Below are 22,870 nucleotides of genomic sequence, written 5' to 3'. Positions count from 1 at the left end.
TTTATCTTATAGTCCAGGCCAATAGCAGCTTTATCAGCGGGAGGCGCTACAGGGATAGCCCCTGAACAGTTGTACAAAGGTTGGATCGGAGTGGGGAGAGACTGGAGAGCAGTAGAATTACTACGAGAGATTATAAGACTCTTAAGCAGAGGGGGTGTGGGCCAGACATTACACAGATTGTGGCGTGGAAGTGGCAGGACTTGACAGTGAATTGAGTGGAGGAAGGGAGAGGGAGAGGAAATTTCCATCAGTGAGCCCAAGTGACCTGGAAGATAGTGACGCCATCCATAGAAATGTGCAAGTTTGGAGAAGGGGAAAATGAGGAACTTGGTTTGGGGGCATGTTAGTGCGGCAGGGATCCAGCAGGGTCTGGGGACCTCGAGCTGGATGCACTTCAGGGCTGCAATTAGGGCTGCAAGTACACACTCGGGAGCCATTTTAATTTTTCTATTTTTTTTCTTTGTAATAGCATTTTTTTTGTTTTGTACTATATTTTTCCCCATTTACACGTGAAAACAATTTTTAACATTCATTTCTAAAACTTTGAGTTCCAAATTCTCCCCCTTCCTCTCTCCCCCTACCCCTCCCATTGAGAAGGCAAGAAATTCCATATAGGTTATATATGTGTAGTCGTGCAAAACATATTCATAATAGTCATGTTGTGAAAGAAAATATAAACAAAAAACAACTCAAGAAAAATAAAACTTAAAAAGTCTGCTTCAGTCTGTCTGTATTCAGACACCACCAGTTCTTTCTCTGGGGCCGGGTAGCGTTTTTCATCCCAGGTCCTTCAGAGCTGTCTTGGATTGCTGCATTGCTGAGAATAGCTTAGTCATTCCCATCTTACAATATTGGTGTTACTTGGTACCCAGTACATTTCACTTTGCATCAGCCCATGCAAGTCTTTTCAGGTCTTTTGAGAGCATCCTGCTCATCATTTCCTATAGCACAATAGTATTCCATCATAATTATAAACCACAGCTTATTCAGCCATTCCCCAATTAATGGGCATCCCCTCAATTCCTAGTTCTTTACTCCTAGGAAAGAGCTGCTGTAAATATTTTCATACATGTAGGTCCTTTTCCTTTCTGTGTTTTTTTTTTATCTCTCTTGGAATGCAGACCTAGTAGTGGTATTGCTAGATCAAAGGGTATGCATGGTTTTATAGCCCTTTGGGCATAGTTTCAAATTGCTCTAAAGAATGGTTGAATCAGTTCATAACTTCACCAACAGTGCATTATTGTCTCATTTTTCCCACATCCCTTCCACCATTTGTCATTTACCTTTTCTGTCCTATTAGCCAATCTAATAGGTATGAGGTAGTACCTCAGAATTGTTTATTTGCATTTCTCCAATCAATAGTATTTCTATAATTTATTATTTTATTCATTATTATATTTTATTAGAGTATTTTTTCATATGTCCATATATAGCTTTGATTACTTCATCTGAAAATTAATCATATCTTTTGGTCGTTTATCAATTGGGGAATGGCTCTTTTATAAATTTGACTCAGTTCTCTATATGTTTGAGAAATGAAGCCTTTATCAGAGAAACTTGCTTCAAAATTGTTTTCAGTTACTATTGCTTAATTGTATTTCCCTCCATCCTATTCCCCCCATTTATTCTATTCTCTCTCTCCTTTCACCCTGTCCCTTCTCAAAAGTGTTTTGCCTCCCCCAATCTATCCTCCCTTCCATCACCACCCCCTTCTCGTATTTGGGAGCCATTTTTAAAGAGATGATCATGGAATCTGTAGGACCCATGGGTCACTGAGAAAGTGTGGATTGAAAGGAGAAAAGGTCTCCAGGGATACCCGCACTCATGGTGCCAGAGGATGACGAACCATGCTGAAAGCCCAAATGCTGTCAAACTGTCCATGCTTTGCTTGATCTTCCTAGACAATGGAAAAGAATGACCTCTGGGTGAGAGGTCAGGGGATCTGGATTTGAATCCCACCCTATGAGCTGGGGAATACTCCTTAACTGCTCTGGGTCTGTTTCCTCATTTGAGCAGTTTGCATTAGATCAGCAGTTCTCAAAGTGCCGACCAGGGATCCCTGAGGGCATTGGTCATTATAATGAGATGTCTTAATTTCTGCTATGGCATATATTGATAGATATAACCCACATAAGCAAATGCTTAAAGTAGACCTTAATATTTTTCAAGCATGTGAAGGGGCCTGAGATGACAAAGTTTGAGAACTGCTGGCCTAGGTGATCCCTAAGATTTAGATTTATAGACTCTCCAGGTTGAAAGGGATCATAGTTCAAACAACCTACCCAATAAAATGTCCCATCTTTCGCATGGAGACTTTGAGTGGAGAGCAGCCCACTATGGCCCATAGCATCTCATCAGCCGTTCGATGTATCTCTGTGAGGCCGTATATACCGTGTCCAGAATTCTCCCTCTCCCAGGAAGGGAACAAAAAGAATAGGCATTTATTAAACACCTACTGTGTGCCAGGCACTGTGCTAAGCACTTTACATTTGAGCCTCACAGTAACCCTGGAGGAAGGTGCTATTATTATCCCCATTTTACAAATGAGGAAACTGAGGCAGACAGAGCTCAAGCGACTTGCCCAGGATCACACAGCTAGTAAGTGACTGAGGCTGGGTTTGAACTCAGGTCCTCCTGCCTCCAGGCCCACTGCACCACCTAGAGGTCTACAACGCTGGCTTTTGCACGTATGTCATATTAGGAAGAGAAAGGAGGACAGAGAGCTTTGTCTTGAGAATGTTGCCGCTTGTCTGTGCCCTCACCAAGATGGGCTTAGAGTTGGAAGGCACCTTGGTCATCAATTAGCCCCACCTCCTTTAAAGATGAGATGTCTGAGGCCTGAGGAGGGATGTGAATGATTTCTAAAAGCATTTACCAATGTGCTGGGCACTTTGCTAAGCATTAGCGATACAAATATCAAAGGAGATAGTCTTGGGGCAGCTAGGTGGTGCAGTGGATTCAGGAGGACTTGAGCCTCAGACACATAACACTTACTAGCTGTGTGACCCTGGGCAAGTCACTTGACCCCATTGCTGAGCCCCCCCCCAAAAAAAAGGTAGTCTCTGCCCTCAAGGAGCTTATGTTCTAGTTGGGGAAGACAAAGACATAGAGAGGAGCCACAGAAAAAGAGACAGGGAAACCCACTGGGTGGTGGCAGAGGGTTAGATGTCCCAGGAGGATGGGATGCAGAGGCAAAGTGTGATCTGGCACCAGCCAATAACCAGAGGGGCAAAGGAGCTAGTGACCAGCCCAAGGGACTCTTTTTTCTGCTTCTTCTTGGGAACTGAAGCCTAACTTCTGGGGGCAACCAAAACCTGGCTTTCTAGTGGAAAGTTCATCAGATATGAGTGTGGGTTGAGTTCTGGCTGACTGACCATTATTACCTGCATGACCTACGTCAGGTCACTTCTCTTCACCCTGCATCTTTATCTTTTTCCTGTGTAAAAATTAAGGAATTGGCCCATATACCTTCAGAGGTCCCTCCCAGCCCTGACATTCCCTGTTCATTTGGGCCTCACAAATCTTAATGTGGTGGAGGTACCTAAGTGGGCACCAGCTCCAGTCTTAAGACTCAAGCTTGGCCCTTGGGGAGGTGAGATATGACATACTAGAGAAAAAACTGGATAGGGAGTTATGAAATGCAAGCAGTCCCGGGTCTGCCACTTGACTCAGTGGTTCCCTTGGGAACGTCATGCCCTCACTCTCTCTATTTCTCTCCTCTCAGCAAGGCAGTCCATGCAATGGAAAGGGCTCCAGACAGGAGTCAAAGGATCCAGGTGACTTTGGGTGAGTCTTTTCCCACTCTGGGCTCCTGTTTCCTCCTCTACAAAATGAAAGGGGTTCGTCCCAATGGCCACATCTCCCTCTCAATCTCGGATCCTGTGGCTGAGTTTCTGAAGTCTTCTCCTGCCCAAAGGGTGCAAGGTTCTTTGTCATGGGTACCAGCTCTTCCCAAGAGCTCATACAATGTGCCTTCATAGTCCAACCCAGGGAAAGAGAGGAAAGAGTTCCCCTCGTTTCAAATTTTGTTAAGACAGACTGCAAGCCAAATCTCCTCTCTTACTTCAGGAGGCAAGACTTTCAATTAAACTGAACGTTCAATACCAGGCAAAGCGCTGTGCTTTGAATAAAATGAAAAAGTATCTGCCCCCAAAGAGCTTACATTCCACTGGAAGAATTCAACATGAACACAAAGAAATAGAAAAAAATGCTTCCGCTGGCCCTGTGCCGTTGCTGACCAAACTCTCCAGGGTTTCTTGCTGTTTTCAAGGCCGTATGGAGCCACTCCTTTCCCTCCCACCCTCTTAGTGCCGGAGAACCCTGGAATCATTACTTCACCTTATCCCAGCCAACTGGAGGAGCTGGCAAACCTTGTCATCTCCTGGCTCTCTGACTCCTTTCCTGCTCTGTCTCTTCTCAGCAGGTAGAAATGTCTGGCTGATAACTCAGCTCTGCATTGCAGTCAGGCTGCTATAGCCCTCTTGGGTTCCTAGGTCCCTAGCATGATTGGCTTTTTAATTTTGCAAAGCTGTTCCTCTCTCAGCCTTGAGCTCTCTCATACCTGACTCCCACTGCAAAAGCCAAAGGGCAGAGACAATCTATGCCATGTGCAGCTTTTTCTGCAGGACCTGGAAAAAAGTGAGGTCTCTTTACCCAGGGTCTGCGAACTTGGGGTTTTAAAAACATATGTTTAAAAATACTTCAATATAACTGGTTTCCTTTGTAAACCTATGCATTTTAAAACATTCTTCTGAGAAAGGGGTCCATAAGCTTCAGTAGACTGCCAAAAGGGTCCCTGACACAAAAGGTAAAGGAGCTGCAGCCTATGGAAATCTTTTTCATCCTGAGAAGATGTGGAGTTTGAGAGCAGTCATTCCTCCATCCATCCCGCCATCCATCCATCCCTCCCTCCATCCATCCCTCCTTCCATCCATCCATCCCACCATCCATCCCTCCCTCCATCCATCCATCCCGCCATCCATCCCTCCCTCCATCCATCCATCCCACCATCCCTCCCTCCCTCCATCCATCCCTCCTTCCATCCATCCATCCCACCATCCATCCCTCCTTCCATCCATCCATCCCGCCATCCATCCCGCCATCCCTCCCTCCTTCCATCCATCCATCCCGCCATCCATCCCTCCATCCCTCCCTCCCTCCATTCATCCATCCCGCCATCCATCCCTCCCTCCATCCATCCCTCCCTCCATCCATCCCTCCTTCCATCCATCCCTCCATCCATCCCTCCCTCCATCCATCCCTCCCTCCATCCATCCATCCCTCCATCCCTCCCTCCCTCCCTCCCTCCATTCATCCATCCCGCCATCCATCTCTCCCTCCATCCATCCCTCCTTCCATCCATCCATCCCACCATCCATCCCTCCCTCCATCCATCCATCCCACCATCCATCCCTCCCTCCATCCATCCATCCCACCATCCCTCCCTCCCTCCATCCATCCCGCCATCCATCCCTCCTTCCATCCATCCATCCTGCCATCCATCCCGCCATCCATCCCTCCTTCCATCCATCCATCCCGCCATCCATCCCTCCATCCCTCCCTCCCTCCATTCATCCATCCTGCCATCCATCCCTCCCTCCATCTATCCCTCCTTCCATCCATCCATCCCGCCATCCATATCTCCCTCCATCCATCCCTCTATCCAATGAAGGTCAGCTCTCAGTGCCTGTGGTCTCCATTGTATTCAACCTTGAAGCTGAGGTCCCTCTCATCCTCTTCTTGGCTTTCATCCATCTATCCCTCCATCCATCCGTTCCTCCCTCCATCCAATGAAGGTCAGCTCTCAGTGCCTGCGGTGTGTGTTGCATTCCCCTTTGCAGCTGACGTCCCTCTCGTCCTCTTCTTGGCTCTCCCCACCATCTGGAGAAGATCCCTTCTTCTTGTATGTTCATACCATTTACTCAGAGCCCAGCCACTGGGGCTGAAAGACTCAGTTCAAGTCTGAAATGAGGCCTTTCCTGACCTACCCCCCCCCCCAAGTACAGTTAATACTCGCCTCCCTCTCCAAATACTTTGTATCTAAGTTGTGAATATTTCGTATTCATCTACCTAAGCGCAGGTATGTGTTAGCACATAAGGGCAAGGAGCGCCCCCTAGAGACAAGCCCAGTGTTTTGCACATGACAGGCGCTTACCTGTTAAATTGGCTGCCTTAGAGCTGACCCATGACGCAGCTGGGTGGTGCAGTGCACAGAGCACTGGGCCTGGAATCAGGAGGCCCCGAGTTCCAATCCAGCCTCAGACACTTACTAGCTGAGTGACCCTGGGCAAGTCACTTTACCCTCTTGGCCTCAGTTTCCTCATTTGTAAAATGAGATGGAGAAGGAAATGGCAAACCACTCTGGTGTCTTTGCCAAGAAAACCCTGAATGGAGTCACAAAGAGTTGGACGCGACTGAAAAACGACTGAACAGCGAAAGGATGAGCCAGTGCAATGCCCTTATTTTACAGAAGTGGAAACTGAGGCCTGGAGACAATGACTTGGCCAAAGTGATGCAGTTTAGTAGAAGAAGATGGAACTACAGCTCAGCTCCCAGGACAGCTTTTCCAAAGCACCATAGTGTCTTGTGGTATGGTGAAAAGAGCATCGACTTTACAGACAGAGGTCCTGGGTTCAAATCTTGATTCTGTTGCTTACTACTTGGTGATCCCTCTCTGGGCTTCAGTTTTCTCTATAAGAGGAAGGTGGTTAGACTGCCTGGCTTCTGAGGTCCCTTCCAGAGCTATCATTTCTCTGGCAGAATTACAGGGAAGAAGGAGAGAAACCATTTCTCCCTAATCCACAAGAATATCCCTGAAGAGAGGATGTCAGTTTCCCTGTCTGTCCTTTTAGTATCCAGTTCCTTAGTCTATTGAAATCTCCTTCCTCAAGTCTCACTGTATCCTCAAGTGTCAAGTGTCATCGAGTGGCACCAAAGATGCCTCAATGAAGCTGACAGCAGCAAGATTCCTCTCCCTGTGTCTTTTTCCAGCCTGAAATGTATGGACCCAACAATAGTGAAGCAGCCAGAGTCAACCAGATACAATTCCTGCAGTGCATTTCCCAAGGGCAGCAAGGTGGCACAGTGGATACTGTGCCAGGCCTGGAGTCAGGAAGACTCATCTTCCTGAGTTCAAATCGAGCCTCATACATTCACTGGCTGAGTGACCCTGGACAAGTCACTTTACCCTGTTGGCCTCAGTTTCCTCATTTGTAAAATGAGCTGGAGAAGAAAATGGCAAACCACTCCGGTGTCTTTGCCAAGAAAACCCCAAATGGGGTCAAGAAGAGTGAAACAACTAAAATGGCTGAACAACAACTAATTTCCCAAGGGGTTTAGTAATTCTGAAAAACAATTTGTTTCCAATAGCTCCCCTCCAACAAGAACTCCCTGGAACTGGAGTTAATATCCCCAAAGCACAGCCTTGTCTTGGAGGCCAAGAGCTCTGGCTCAAGGTCCTAGGAGTGGTCATAGTAACTCAGCTGAAAAGGACCTCAGACCCTGTTCAATCTGACAAATGGGGATAAAGACAGGGATTGACCCCTTTCCAGCCTGCTCTGTCTCTTCTCAGCATCTGCTGCTCTGCCTGGTCTCTAGCCTCTGCCCCACCTAGCCTGTATGCCTCTTTGTAACTCCTCCACAGAGGACCGCATAGGACAACTGCATGGAATTTTATGTTGTGGGAAGGGTCTGAGAGTCCTGGAAGATCTGAAATTGAACATTACTCAACAGGGTAACTGAAGAGGAAGGCAAAGAATGGGCGTGAAGTCACAGCCTGTTATGAACAAGGAATTATCCAGAGGTTCTGTCCAGATTGTCACCTGAGATGTCTATATCTATATCTACATATAGATAGATATATAGATATAGATTGATAGATATAGAGATGGATATAGATATAGATAGATAGATAGATAGATAGATAAGATAGATAGATAGATAGATAGATAGAGAGAGAGAGAGAGAGAGAGAGAGAGAGAGAGAGAGAGAGAGAGAGATAGACATAGTAATGGAGGGGGAAATAAGGATGACCCAGTCACATAGCAACAAGAAAGAGAGGCAATGTGCATGTTCCCATGGGCATCCACATAATGACAAGAGAACTTGAGAAGTCTGTCCAGCATGTCAAACAGAACCTTTGCAGCAAATTTGTGGAAGGATATGAATGACAGTTGCCAAGGGTGCGGAGGCATGATTGGGTTGTGATCTATCTTCCTAGACAAGCAATCAGTTATTAAGCACCTACTATATGCTAGGCACTGTGCTAAGCCCTGAGAATACAAAGAAAGTCAAAAGACAGGCCCTGCCCTAGAGGAGCTCACAATCTAATGGGGGAAGACAAGAAGTAAACAATTATGTATAAACATGCTGCAGACAGGATAAGTAGGAAATAACAGAAGGAAGACACTAGAATTAAGTGAGCTTGGAAAGACAGAAAACTCATGTCAGTGATATCACAAACTCCTTGGAGTATAGCGGAAAGAGTGCCTAGATTTGGGGTGAGAAGACCTGGATTTTAATCCTGGCTCTTCCCCTTTCCTGCCTGTGTGATTTGTGAGAGATGGTGAGATCCCCACCTTCTGGGAAGGATCCAAGCAGAAGCTGAATGACTACTTGTCAGTTATGTAATCCCTGTCCCAAAGCCATAAGGAGACTGTCTCCTTATGGATGGAAATGAATGCCCTGCTCTGCATGAGAGTCAAGGTCAGAGACCTCCAGGAGAATTCCAGCTTCCTCCAGTTCCTTTGGGACTCTTCAAGAGCTGTCTTCTTCAGGCTCTTCAAGCACTGAGTTGCTTTGGGTGCTTCTGGCTTCCAGCTTCAAGACAGAAGATGGAAGAAGTCAATCCCACTTCAGGTTGCTGAAGGAAAAGATTCTAGGAAAACATGAGAGGAGCAGACAGTCTCCATTATGTTTCTGTTCCCAGCTAGCTACACTTGAGACTTCAGGAAGTTTCCCCTCGAGAGAGATCCAGGACTTTCTTTCTCTCTTGGTTCAGCTGAGTTATCTTGCTGTCACAATGAGAACTTCACTCAGTATTGTCCAGCATACAGTCTCCTATGTATACCTTCTCTGATTTTTTGTTTTGCTACCAATGGGGATAAATGTTTTCTTTGCTATTTGCTTTGTGTGTTCATTGTGGAGCTGGTATTTCATGGGAAAGGGGACAACCCTCAGATGTAAAACTTGGGATCCTCCTTCCCCCCAATAATAATGACAAAGTGATCAGAAGTTAAGTTGAACTTGATCATATTCCTGAGATGACCAGCCTTTAAAAGAGCAGGAAGATATAATTCCAGCCCAGTACCCCTGTCTCTCTGAGGAGAGGTGAGCAGAGCAGTGACCTCTGGCCCCAACCTCCTGCTTCCCCTCCTGGCAGGAATGAAAGTGTCCCTTGGAGAAGGGTTGGGGAGAAGAGGCTGTAGATGTCCATTCTGCCTCCCTTTGAGCCACACGCCATCCCTCACAACACTTGGGTCTCCTCTAGGGATGTTCTAGTGAGGCTCCATTTGTGTATGGCTTCGACTCAGAGCCCTCTGAGCTCAGATTCTGGGATTCTATGACTCTGGGCTCATGACCTCAGTTTTCTTATCTATAAAATGGGGATGAGCATGCATGTCATTCCTATCTCTGGTTGTGTGAAATGTGCTTTGTGAATCTTAAAGCCTTAAAGAAATGAGTTCTATTAGCACATTAAATCCACATTCACTTTAAGGCTTTAACTTCAGTGGCAGGTACCATTGAAACAACTAGTAAATGGCTTTTATAAGCAAATTTATTCAAACTCTAAGACAGCCGAATTCCTTGACTGTACCCAGGGTATTCTTATTTTAAGCCTGTCCCAAGTGGAAAAATATCTAACAGAAACCAAAAGGTGAGGTAGGCCTTGGGGCATACAGGTTCAAAGCTCACATCCAGTGGAAAGAAAATTCCATTTGTTCTACCTGAAATGTTTGTGTTTCTGTCAGGAGTATCGCTTTCCTTCCTTACTTCAAAGATGTTTGATTCTGTTTGCTTGGGTCCCAATATGTGGCTGTAGCCCCTCAGCCACGTGGCAAAGCATCATGATGGGGGAGGGCCAGGTAGAATGTGTCAGGACTATTGGCCCTGCTGCTGGGGGAGGTTGAGGCTACTGGGATGCTTGAGCTCAGGAGTACTGAGCTGCAGTAGGGATGAGCCAGTCAGGTGTCTGCAGTAGGTCTGGTACCAAGAGAGTGAGCCCAGGGAGTGGAGGGCCACCAGGCTGCCTAAGGAGGGGTCAGCCAGCCCAGGTCAGAAGCAGAGCAGATGAAACTTTCTGTCCCTGTCAGTGTTGCGATCAGGCCTGAGAGCAGTTGAAGCCCTTCCAGCCTGGCTGAGATAGGGAGACGTAGTCTTAAGAGCAAGAAAAGGGATGAAGATCATGGCGTTTGGAACAAGAAAGGACCCCCTAGTCCAATCTCTTCGTGTTATGGAGGAAATCAAGTCCCCAGAAGAGTAGGCAGCTTGCCGAGGTACCCCAGGCAGGAAGAGGTAGAGCTATATTTCCAAAGCTTGGCACGGTCCAGGTAAATGACCGCTAGTGAGCAGTTGGGCCTAATTCACTGGCATTAGCCCCCATCCCCCACTCAGAGCCGAATGAGCTCCCCACAGTCACCAGCTGAGAAGATTCCTCTTCCCTATAGCAAAGACGTGGAAGCAACTTGATCTCCCTCATGGGAAATGCCTCCCATTTAGGTGGGCCCACTCCATAACTCCCCATCTCATGAGCCCAGAGGATCCTGACAACTCCCTGCGGTAGGCAGCTTACCTTGCCCACCCCCATTTAACAGAAAAGCAAGGCACAAACTCACACCAGCAGCAAAGAACATTCATCATTTGTTACCAGAAATATGAAGGCAACTTCTGTCACATACAAGGGCTAAAAGGACTTGGCCAAGGTCATGTGGCTAGAGCTAGGACTAAAACCCAAGGCCCCTGGTTCCCAGGTCCAGCTAGACCTGCCTCCCTAGCCTGGATAGCTAGGACCTCCATGGAATCTTAGCTGCTTCCTCTCTCCCTTCATCCCCTCCCCACCATCCTCCTCCGGAAAAAAGAAATCAAATAGCGGGAGTTCTCCGTTTTTATAAGCACTCTTGTTTTATTGCACACAAGCAATTGAAAGTGGCCTCAAGTTGAACAGTGCTCCTCTGAGTTTGTGGCATGATTGACACTGTGGCTGACCCTGCATCCTCTGGGCCCACCCTCCAGCAGAGCCGTGTCCGCACCAGGGGGGCCGACAGATTTCCTTTGGAAAATGAACAAAAAAAGGCATCCGTACCATTTTAAGACATCTCAAGCATAATGCGTCTTCTAACGGTGCGTACATTCATTATTGCATTTGTCCATCGATTGATTGCACATACAGGAAATAAATGCACTTATTGGGAGGGGGAGGGGCAGTTTTAAATAGTCAAGTGTTTACATGTGGCATTCGGCATATATCACATTCTGCTAGTTAAGCTATCATAACATAGTTGACCATCGTCGGTGAGGGTTGAGGGCTGGGGGCTGGGGACCTCCAGGGGGAGGGGGATCTGGTTTTCCTGTCTCCCTCTTTTCCTATGTACTGCTACCAGGAATTCCAGCTTGGAAAAGGAGGGTGCCCTGCAGTCTGAGGGCAGTCTCTTGCGGGAGGCAGGAATAAAATAAATTAGAGTTGATTGACCCGTCCGAGTTTCTTTGGCTGCTCCATGTGGGTGTTGCCATACCTGATTCCCTTGGCTACTTATCGCCCTTCTTGGCTTTCTCGTCAGAGGGTTTGCTCTCCTTCTGGTCGGTGCTGGAGGATTTCTCCACCTTCTCGGTCTTGGGCTTGCTGGGTTTGGGGGCCTCTGTTTTGGCAGGTTCTTTGGGAGGGGCCTTGCCCTCTTCTTTGGCTCTGGGTCAGGGTGGGGTTTCTCTTCGGGCTTCTGGGATTCAGTTGCCTTCTCCTCTGCTTTCTTCTCCTCTGGCTTTGGTTTCTCGGGTCCCTTCGCAGCTGGCTGGCTGGGGGCTTTGGGGTCGCTCTCTGCCTTGGGTGGCTCTGGCCCCTTTTTCTCCTCTGCCTTCTTCTCTTGGGGCTTTGCCGGCTCCTTCTCTTTGGTTTCCCCCTTTGCAGGGGCCGAAGGAGGCTCCGGGGCTGGGGCTGCCTTCTGGCTCTCAGCTCCTTCTGTCTTGGTTCCCACTTGAGGTTCCTTGGGTTTCTCCTCAGCCTCCTTTTTGGGTGTCTCTTTCTTGCTGTCCTTTTTTTCTTCTGCTTTGGCTGGGGCTTTCTCCTCCTCTGTCTTCTTGGGGGGTTCTTTCACTTTAGCCTCCTGAGGTTTTCCTTCTTCTTTGACAGGTGCGCCAGGGGACTTTATCGCTTCTTTCTTTGGGGCGCTCTCCTTGTCTTCTTTCTCAGGGGATTTTACGTCTTCCTTTTCTGGGGATTTAGCCTTTATAGGGGATTTGATGTCTGCAGGGGACCTCACTTCCTCCTTCACTGGGCTCTTGGCCTTCTCTGGAGACTTGACCTCCTCCTTCACTGGGCTCTTGGCCTTCTCTGGAGACTTGACCTCCTTCACTGGGCTCTTGGCTTTCTCTGGAGACTTGACCTCCTCCTTCACTGGGCTCTTGGCTTTCTCTGGAGACTTGACCTCCTCCTTCACTGGGCTCTTGGCTTTCTCTGGAGACTTGACCTCCTCCTTCACTGGGGACTTGGCCTTTTCTGGAGATTTGACCTCAGGGGGGGACTTGACCTCTTCTTTCACGGGGGACTTGGCCTTCTCTGGAGACTTGACTGCTTCCTTCACTGGGGATTTGGCCTTTTCTGGAGATTTGACCTCAGGAGGTGACTTGACCTCTTCTTTCACGGGGGACTTGGCCTTCTCTGGAGACTTGACTGCTTCCTTCACTGGGGACTTGGCCTTTTCTGGAGATCTGACCTCAGGGGGGGACTTGACCTCTTCCTTCACGGGGGACTTGGCCTTTTCTGGAGACTTGACCTCTTCCTTCTCTGGGGACTTAACCTTCTCTGGAGACTTGACCTCAGGGGGGGACTTGACCTCTTCTTTTGTGGGGGACTTGGCCTTCTCTGGAGACTTGACCTCTTCCTTCACTGGGGATTTGGCCTTTTCTGGAGACTTGACCTCAGGGGGGGACTTGACCTCTTCCTTCATGGGGGATTTGGCCTTTTCTGGAGACTTGACCTCAGGAGGTGACTTGACCTCTTCTTTCACAGGGGACTTGGCCTTCTCTGGAGACTTGACCTCTTCCTTCTCTGGAGACTTGACCTCAGGGGGGGACTTGGCCTTCTCTGGTGATGTGACCTCCTCTGTAGGAGGAGACTTGGTTTCCTTCTCTGGGGACTTTGCTTCTTCCCCTTCTTCTTCCTTCTCTCCAGTTTCTTCTTCTGCTGCTTCTTTCTCTTCTTCCTTCTCCTCTTCCTCAGTCACCTCTTCAGTCACTTGGATCTCCTCGGTTTGTTCTTCCACAATAACCGTTTCCTTCTCGGACTTCTCGACCACTTTGATTTTCTCTTCACTTTTGACTTTTACATGTGTGGAAGCAGCGGGGGCTTTAGGGAGTCCCTCAGGAAAGGGGAAAGGACCTGGTCCAAAACCAATTCTACACTCTTCTCCTTCCAGAAGTTTTCTGTGGGGAGGAGAAACAGCATGAGGAAGTTACTGGAAGGAGAAATCATTATACATCCCTCCCTGGCCACCATTCCCTCATGTGTGTTTTCGTCCTCATTAAAATGTATTCTCCTTCAGGACAAGGTCCTATAGGTATGATCATGGGTGAACATATAATATATATATATATATATATTTGTATCCCAAGCACTTAGCACAGTGCTTGACACAATGTTTAACAAATTTTCTTTCATCCAGCCATCCGTCCGTCCATCCATCCATCCATCCATCCTATCAATTCATTCATTCATTCTTCCCCATCCTCTGAGCTTTAGGGGTAAGGTTGGCAGGGGCTGTGTTTAAGCTGCTGGCTCCTTCCTCCCAACGCTTCTTTCCCATCAAATCAGAAGACCAACGTTCTATTCCTAGACCAATCACTATCTAGCCATGATCTTCTGCAAGTCAACTAAACTTGGTGTGCCTCAGTTTCTTGATTTCTTCCACTGAGGTAATAAGCCTTCACAGGGGCTTGTGAGCACCAGATGACATAATGAATATCTACGTGGTCTGGACATATGAAGCATTATACAAACCTGGCTTAGTGCACACTACAATGAAGCCTGTGACCACCAAGGACCACAGTTAGATTCCTTTTCCTTCAATCTGCACCCTCCATGCAATCACTGCTCTTAGAGTGGGGCTGCTAAGGGCAGAACAGAGTCAGCCTGGCCCAGATTCCCTGCCTTCCACTCCCAAATTCTGCCAGTGAGAAGGCCAGGGAGTTCTGGCTGCATATTCATCTTTACCAGGGACCCTTCCTCTGCCTACTAGGCAGAAATGCTTTGCCAGTCCAATATTTCTTGTGATCTTCCTGGCAGCTTTGTGAGCTAAGGAGGGAAGGCAAGTGGAATCATGCCCATTTCACAGAGGGGGAAAGAAAAGTCCAGTGAAATGAAGTGAGGTTTCCGGGGTCATCTAGCAGAAGAGCTGGAATTTGTACCTATGTCTCCTGGCTCCTAATCCTGTACTCTGACCATCCTGTAGAAGGGAAGCTCCTTGAAGGTAGGAAATGTCTTCACTTTTGCTTCTGTATCCCCTGAACCCATGCCTGCATGAACTAGGTGCTTCACAAATGTTGGTTGAATTTAATACCCTGCCTCCCTTTGCACATACCTTTGGTACCCTGGACAGCTCCTCTCTCTCAACTCCCTACAGATCCCACAGTGGGCTGGTAAACTCTTTCTAAGAGTCATAGGGTCCCTTGAACCCTCCCCTGATGAGTTCTAAGTGTAAGCAGGGGAGAAAAAAGCCCAGAAGATCAGCCTTAAAAGGCCACAAACAGCTCAAATAGGCTCCAGGCTCCCTAAGTTGAGGGAAGTGTTAATTCCAGGAATTCCCTGAAGATGCATAATGAATGCTTGCCACTTGCCTGGCTAGAGCCCTCTGCCGAGAGTCAGGAAGACCTAGGCTCCAGATCTGCCTCCGACATTCACTACCTGTGTGTGTGACTCTGGGAGAGCCATTTAACTCAATTTCTCTATCTGTAAAATGGGGACGGCTCCTACCTACTGCACCTTCTTCTCAGGGCTGCTGTTAAGCTCAAAGGAGGCCATGTATCCAAAGAACTAGATTTAAGCAAATGTTCTAACGCCCACAGGACAGAAACGATCATCTCTTGCCACAACTCTGGAAAGTGCTCAAAACCAAATGAGAGCCCTTTGTAAACGGTACAGTACTAACATAAATGCATAGTATTATCAAGTAGTGAGGTTCAGGAAAAAGAGCTATGGATTTGGAGTCAGAACCTGGGTTCAAATCCTGACTCACTTCCTGGCAGTTAGGTGAAGCATGGAGTCAGGAAGACCCTGAGTTCAAATCTGGCCTCAGACACTAGCTGGATGACCCTAGGCCAGTTATGTGACCTCTGTCTGTCTCAGTTTTTTCATCTCTGAAATGGGGATAATAATAGTACCTCTCTCCCAGGGTTGTTGTGAAGACATAATGAGATCATATAAATATACAAATAAAAATACATACAAATGAGATCATATAAATGCTAGCTGAGTTTGGCCTAGTCACTTTACTGTTTGTTCAACTGTGAAATGAGGGCTTGGGCTAGCGGACCTGCAAGGTCCCTTCCTGCTCTCCCTTGGTGGTCCTACATCCATAACCGTGGGTGAGCCCAACCCAGTCGGGCTCATTAAATGGCCTAAGAAGTGTTTCTCCCAATCCAGCCTCTCATGGGATGTTAACTGAGGAGGGAAGAAGGAGTGCCCCCTATCACAGAGGGGCCCTCAGAGCCACGTACCTGTAGGCTGCGATTTCAATGTCGAGGGCCATCTTGACATTCAGCAAGTCCTGGTACTCCCGGAGCTGGGCCGCCATCTCCCACTTGGTGTTCCTCAGCTCGTTGTCCAGCTGCTGAATAGCTTCCTAGGGAGGGAAGGGTTCTGTGCGTCAGAGGGCCGGCCCCTGGCTCTCTGCAATGCAGATGCCCACTCCTGGCAGCCAAAGGAGGGCAGTGCTGACTGTGGGTCCCAGCTATCCAACCTCAAAGAGGGCAGTCCCAGGACTGAACTGTCATTTGTGGAAGGGACAGTTCCTGCATAATGCCCATGTTCCCCTAGGATAGAACAATTTCCTTCTGCAAGGGCTGCACCCCCATTCTCCCAGAGCCCCCTCCCAGATGTTAGAAGTTCTGCAGAACACAGAATGTCACTAGTAAAGCAGGCTGGAAAGCCTCATAGAATCATGAACTTCTAAGATCCTTTCTGGTTCTAAAACACCAAAGGATCAGAGGTTGTTCACCTTCTGGGGGGGGCATGGACCCCTCCCCACCTCAGTGAAGCCTGTGGGCCTCTTCTCAGAATAATGTTTGAAAACACCTTTTAAAAAACCAGGAGATTACAAAGGAGAACAATGATGTTGAAATACACTTATCAAAAGATTACACAAAAATTTAAAAGAGAATTTTAGGTTAGGAATCCCTACTCTAATGGCAAGACCCATATTTTATAGAGAGGAAGCCTTGGGGCTGTGACACACTCAAGGAGGTGGAACTCGAATCCAGATCACTGGATCCAGAAATGGAGATTTCAGGAGACCCCAGTCCAAGTGGGTCATTTGAAAAATGAGAAAGTGGAGGCCCAAGTGACTTTCCCAAGGTCTCACAGCAAAGACACAATGCCAGTCCAGGCTTTCTCCCTGCCCCAGCAACTACCTGGTAGGAGATGACATCAGCGTGATGGCGGTCTTCCAGATCTGAACGCTGCCTCTCCAAAGAGTCCTTTGTCCCCTTGAGGGCCTCCAGCTCGGTGGTCTTGGACTGCAGCTGACGTCTGTATTCAGTGATCTCCTCCTGGGCCGAGCGCATGGCGTCTGTGTTCACTTTGGCAGCTTCTGACAAGCGGTCCAATCTCACTGTGGCAGCCCAGGGTCAGGGAGTAGAAGGGGCAGAGACAAGGGGCTGGTAAGGTTAGATTCTCCACCTACAACCCCCTGCCCCTTGCGAGAACACAGTACTTAGTACGTAGTAGGAGGTTAATAAGTGCTCACTGACTGACACTGCATGTCCCAGATCACAGGATTTCAATCTAGAAGAGGGTCTGATGGATCTAGTCCAACTCTCTCATCTTATAGATGGGGAAACTGAGGCCCAGAGCGAGGAAGAGGCATTGTTGCCCAAGGTTACTGAGCTTGTAGTTTGTAAGCTTGGAACTCGTACCCAAGTTACCGTCTATGTCTAGGGCTCTTCCTATTACTCCACCATGATTAGCCCTGCTCAGCTAGTAGACCCCTAAACCTGAGCCAGTCCCAATTCAGGATGTATGAGGACTGCATTGCAGATATTGCCCCCACCTTCCTACACCCTGGCCCCAAAGCCCCAGGGGCCCTTGCGTACTCGCAGGACCTATTTCTCCCAAAAGGGCTAGGGTGGTCCCTTTGGTGAGGACACTTTCTTTCTTCTTCCTGTCTAAGATACTGAGTCACTTATCTTGAAAAGCTGGTGAACAAGGTTGCCGAGCCATCCTCTGGGGCACCTTGTATATTGTTGGCAATCAGTCAGATCACTCCCACATCACAGTCCCCTCTCCAGAAACCAGGGTTATCCTTTCCTTCTAGAAACAGTCACCCTGCACAGCTGCCTCAAATGGACTGTTCACAACGATTTCGCTGGTCTAGCACCAGAGAATGAGGGACTAAGGATTCCCATTTCCCATCCATCCACTCGACCAGGCTGGTGATTCAGGGAGTGTGTGTGTGTGTGTGTGTGTGTGTGTGTGTGTGGGTGGGTGTGTGTGTGTGTGGGTGCCCAGTACTCTCCCTAAGGAGGTACCAGACACAATGCAGAAGATGCCCCAGATCTTTCGGAGCTTATACACCCAGATGGAGGGACACCAGTCAGCTAGCTCTGTGTCCTAAAGGATTCTAGTTTGTCCAAGCTTGTAGCTCGAGCCCAGGACAGGCTGGCTTTTGCTGCAGATATCCAAAAAAGGGTCTACTTCCCCTGAATGGTCACCAGTTTTGCTATAGGGCTGGGGGCAGGTGGTGGGCAGGTCCAAGCTTGTTTCCTAGGCCTTTCTGCCAGGTTTAGCAGAGCAAAGGAAAGGGGAGGGCCAAATGGAGATGGAAAGTAGAATGACTTAGCTCTGGGTAGACATCTTACTGCAGATAGGGGCAGGGAAAAGGATGGGTGGGGGAGGGAGGGACCAGTCATTCTCACTGTCCAAGGAAGCTCAGAAAACTCAAAATTTGGATGAGGCTTGTACTGGCCAAAGAAAATGAGATGAGAAGACTTGAGATCCCATCTCTAGCTGCCTCAGCTGACTGGGGATAGAAAAAACCATAAAACAGGTTTTCTTTCAGCCTTGGGATGAGGGTGGGGGAAGGGCCAGTTAAAGGACTTATTGGTAGCATCTTTACCAGAGATTAACTGTGAGAATTTGGGTACCTCCTACCCTAGAAAAGAGCCCCTTTAAAAAAAAGCCAAATCTGGGGAAGGCCATGTAGATTCTGGACCCTCTCCTGTCCCCTCCAATCTTATTTCTAGTTCCTCCAGCTCCTCCTCTCTCTCCCTGCAATGTCTGTATCCTTCCTTCCTCTATGCTGCAGGGAAGAGGGGGTGTGTCCTCAGGCCCAAGGGGAAACTCTGGGAGAAGAAGGAGGAGGGAAGGGAGAATGGGAACCCTGCAATATGTCAAGTCAATGCTAGAAGCTAGGTGCTCTAAGCTAGGATGAAGAAGGCTGCCCCTCCCACACCACCTCATTCAACCACAAAAGTGGGGGACCTCGGACCATTTCTAAGGTCAGGGCTAGGGAGGACCTTGGAACATAGAAGGTCAGGGCTGGAAGGGACCTTGGACAATTTCTAAGGTCAACGCTAGGAGGGACCTTGGAACATACAAGGTCAGGGCTGGAAGGGACCTTGGACAATTTCTAAGGTCAGTGCTAGGAAAGACCTTAGAACATAGAAGATCAGGGCTCGGAGGGACCTTAGAACATTAAAGATCACGGCTGGGAGGGGCCTTGGACCATTTCTAAGGTCCGGGCTAGGAGGGACCTTAGAACAGAGAAGATCACAGCTGGGAGGGGCCTTGGACCATTTCTAAGGTCAGGGCCGGGTATCAGAACTAGCTAGGGTGGAGCTTGGGCCACGGGAGCGGGCAGCCTCTGAGAACACCTGCAAACAGGTGAGCAGGGATGCGCTTCCAGCCCCTCCCCTCCCCTCCCATCGCAGCCCCGCCCCCTCCCTCCCGGGCTCGCGCGCGCGCGCACGGGGCCCTCCCGCTCCCCACCTCGGAACCACTCCTCGGACTGCAGCGTGTTCTGCACCGTGTGGCCCTCGAGCTGCGCGCGGATCTCGCGCAGCGCCGACGTCACGTCGGACTTGACGAGGTCGCGGCCGTCTGGGGGTCCCGCGGCCTGGATCTGACTGAGCAGCTCGGCCACCTCGTCGTCGTGGCGGCGGCGCAGGAAGGCGCCCTCATCCTGCAGCGCCTGCACCTTCTTCTGCAGCTCGGCGCGCGCCAGGCCCGCCTCGTCAGCATAGCGGTGCAGCGCGCGCGCCGCTGCCTGCAGCTCCTCGCGCTGGCGCGCCTCGTCGTCGAGGCGCTGCTGCGCGTGCGCGATGTCCTCCAGCAGGCGCTCGTGCTCCAGGCGCAGCTGGCCCTGTTCGGCGCCCAGGCGCAGCGCGGCCGCGCGCATCTCGCGGATCTCGCGCTCGTAGAGCGCGCCCATGGCCGAGCGGCCGGCCTGCTGCTGCCGCAGCGCGGCTGCCTCGCCCTCCAGCTGCCGGTTCTGCAGCTCCAGCTGCCGCACTTTGTCGATGTAGCCGGCGAAGCGGTCGTTGAGCGCCTGCAGGAGCTCCTTCTCGTTGCGCGCCCCGCGGCCCTCGCCGTTGAGCGAGTCCAGGCTCTCGGTGCTCGAGGCGGCCAGCGCGCCGCGGGAGCGGAAGCCCGAGCCCGAGCTCCGCGCCCACGAGTGGAAGCCGCTGGACGCCGAGCCGCCGGCGGCCGAGCGCACCAGCGCGGCGCTCTTGCGGCCCAAGCCCATGGGCAGGGGCAGCGGGTACACGGGGCCCTGCAGCAGCCCGTCCGCGCTGCTGTAGCTCATCGTGCTTGCGGGGCCGGGCCGGGCCGGGCCGGGGCCGGGGCCGGGAGTGCGGGGAGCGGGGAGCCGGCCGGGAGGACACTGCGGCAGCAGCCCGCCGGCCGCGCCTTTTATAGCTGCCCCGGCTCCTCGACGCGGCCCGGGCGGGGGGAGGGGGAGGGCGGGGGAGAGCTCGTCCTGCCCCTCCCCCTCATGCCAGGCTCTGCCAGCCCTGCCACTGATGCTGATGCTGCCGCTGCTGCTGCCGCCACCCCCCTCTCTCTCTTCTAGATCTCCTTCCCAGTCCCCTAGTCCTCCCTGGCCGGGTCTCCAGCTACTCCTCTTTACCTTCCTTTCTCCTTTCATCTCCCCTCTCTTTTCTCCCTCCTTTCTTCTTTTTCATTGACAGTTATCAATAAACACAGACATTTCATTTTACAAAGGATGGCAAGGAAGATTTCTCCCTCCCCCCCTTAATTTTTCTTTCCTCCTTCCCCTTTTCCTCTTTCTACTCTTCTCTATGTCTCCCCCCCTCCTCTATTCCTCTTTCCCTTCTCCGATATCTTCACTTTCTTCTCTCCTCTCTTTTTTCTTTTCATTGTGAACTTAACAATTTTTAAATTTTTTTTAATGAACTTAACAATTAACAAACATTTCCATTTACAAAGGACAAAGATTCCTTTCCCTATTCTTTCCCTCGTTCTTTTATCATGTCTCACTTTCCCCTCTTTCCCTTTCTTTTCTGTCTCACCTCCTCTTTTCCCCCTTTTTTCCCCCTTCTTTCCCTCTCTCCCTCTGTCTTCCGTGGCCAGGCAGGGTCTGTCATTTCGTCCTCTTTCTTGAGCCCCCGGCCCAGATTCGCAGGAGACTATTAACTTGCCCTTGCTGCGGAGAAGTTTGTGGGGGAGGGGGAGAAGAGGGGGATGGGAGAAAAACGAACTAGAAGCAGAGTCTTCCCCATCCCCATAGGGAGAGGTATGTATGAGACCAGCTGGGCAAAGTATGTTGGGGGACCTAGGCTTGCACAGTCGGGAAGGAGACGGTTTTTGTTCAGTGATTTCAACTTGAACAGCACTTTTCTGTTCCCCAAGAGTCAGAGAGTGGCGGCAGGGGGTAAGAATGCATTGTTCCTGCTCTGAGGTCACTCCCTGCCTTGGGACTGCAGAGGAGCTTGGACTGATGGGGCGGGCAAGTGCACTGAGGCTGCGTCGAGGAAGTGCCTGGGTGGGGAGAGGGGCGAAGGCACATTTAGTTAGGTCTACGTGCAGCCCCGCAGATCTACCTCTGCGGATCGGGGAGGGCGCTGCAGCCCCAGTCCTAGGGGTGGGGGTGGAGTGCAAAGGGACCTTATGGAGAGCCTAGACTAGAACTTTCTCTTCAGCCTCATTGTTGTAGACTGAATTAGTCTACACTGAATTGCCCCGTGTTTGGGGGGGAGGAGGCTCGTGGATGGAATCGTGGAACCTTCTCCCCTCCCCGCTCATCTTTCTGAATTCACTTTCTCTGAATTATCAGCTCTTTGTGTCCTAACTCCCAATTCCCTTAGAGATCCTCCGCCCCCTTTTTTCTGGTCGGAATTTCTTCAAATGGGGTAAACTTGAGCAGCGTCTGAGGGCACTGAAGGAGGAGGAGGATCACCTTCTGTTTCTGCTGCTTCACAATCGAGAGTGAGTCCCTCTCCCAGTTTTTGTGGGTTGGCGAAGTATATCGAGAAAGCCTAGCCTGCCGGAAGTTCAGCGGCCGGCTCTTAGCTTAGTGGCTGTGGCTGCTTTCCTTGGTCCTGAAAAGACCACACAACTGGTTTGTGAAGAAAGGCATCCCGGGCCCTGCCTCAGACTCCTGAAACCTAAGGCTCTTTTCTCTCACCGCCACCAGCCTGTACGTAACCTTGGGCTCAGTGTCTGCAGCGCCTTTCCCCCTGAATTTAACAAAGACCAGGCAGGGCATAAGAAAATCTCTTCCAGGGAATAGAGAAAATATAATAGTAATACTAATGATAGATACTGCTTTAGCTGCAGAGGCCAAAGCACTTTAGCTGCAGAGGCCAAAGCACTTTAGCTAGCTCTGATCCTCCCAGGAGGACCCAGCCTGGCACCCACTTTGCTTTTCCTAATCTCTTTCCCCTCCCCCCCATCCAAGTTTTCATCTCTGCCCCACTGGTTCAAGAAGTAGCTGAAGGGGCTAGGGACTACTGAAGCCACCTTCCCTCTTTCCCTGCAAGTATAGGATTACCTAATCACCCAGAATTAGAAATGGGTATTCTTTCTCTCCCCTTTGGGTGAGGAGAAGGGGGGGAAATATATATATGAAATGCCATATAGTCTCCGGTTTTTTGAGGCAATGGAAAGATGACCTGACTCGAGAGGTTTTTAGTGGGAATCCCTGTCAGGCTCCATTTTGCTGCCTCTTGCCGGGTGCTGCTTCCCACCCCCATTCCTTCACTCCACTCCCCCCCATGACCAACCTGCCTCAGTATGGGCTTAACCTAGATAGAGCTTCTCGAAAGACCAACAGGTCCCTTCTGCTTCCGTCCCCGCTCACCTACCTCAAATGTTCATATGGACTGTTTGTGCCCTAGTAGTGGTAGAGCTTTCCGAGCTCATATTGGTCTGATCAGCCAGTGTTGGACACACTGTACCTTGACCCCAACATAGTGATATCATTTTGGT

At 49.8% G+C, this 22,870-nt stretch overlaps 1 protein-coding gene across 1 annotated transcript; it reads right to left on the bottom strand.

The window, feature by feature from the left end:
• Positions 1-11,092: 11,092 nt before the first annotated feature.
• Positions 11,093-20,567, bottom strand: NEFH (neurofilament heavy chain). Its single transcript, XM_078151846.1, has 4 exons — positions 19,409-20,567; positions 16,834-17,033; positions 15,922-16,046; positions 11,093-13,632 (listed from the first exon to the last, which is right to left on the bottom strand). Exons 1-4 carry the CDS (start codon positions 20,565-20,567, stop codon positions 11,463-11,465), a joined length of 3,654 nt encoding a protein of 1,217 aa, XP_078007972.1. The 3' UTR covers positions 11,093-11,462.
• Between the last annotated feature and the right edge of the window lie 2,303 nt (positions 20,568-22,870).

Source organism: Phascolarctos cinereus, unplaced genomic scaffold (genome assembly GCF_003287225.1).
Source record: "Phascolarctos cinereus isolate Bilbo 61053 unplaced genomic scaffold, phaCin_HiC Scaffold_4;HRSCAF=312, whole genome shotgun sequence".
Taxonomy (NCBI): Eukaryota; Metazoa; Chordata; class Mammalia; order Diprotodontia; family Phascolarctidae; genus Phascolarctos; species Phascolarctos cinereus.
This window is presented reverse-complemented; position numbering and strand designations above follow the sequence as displayed.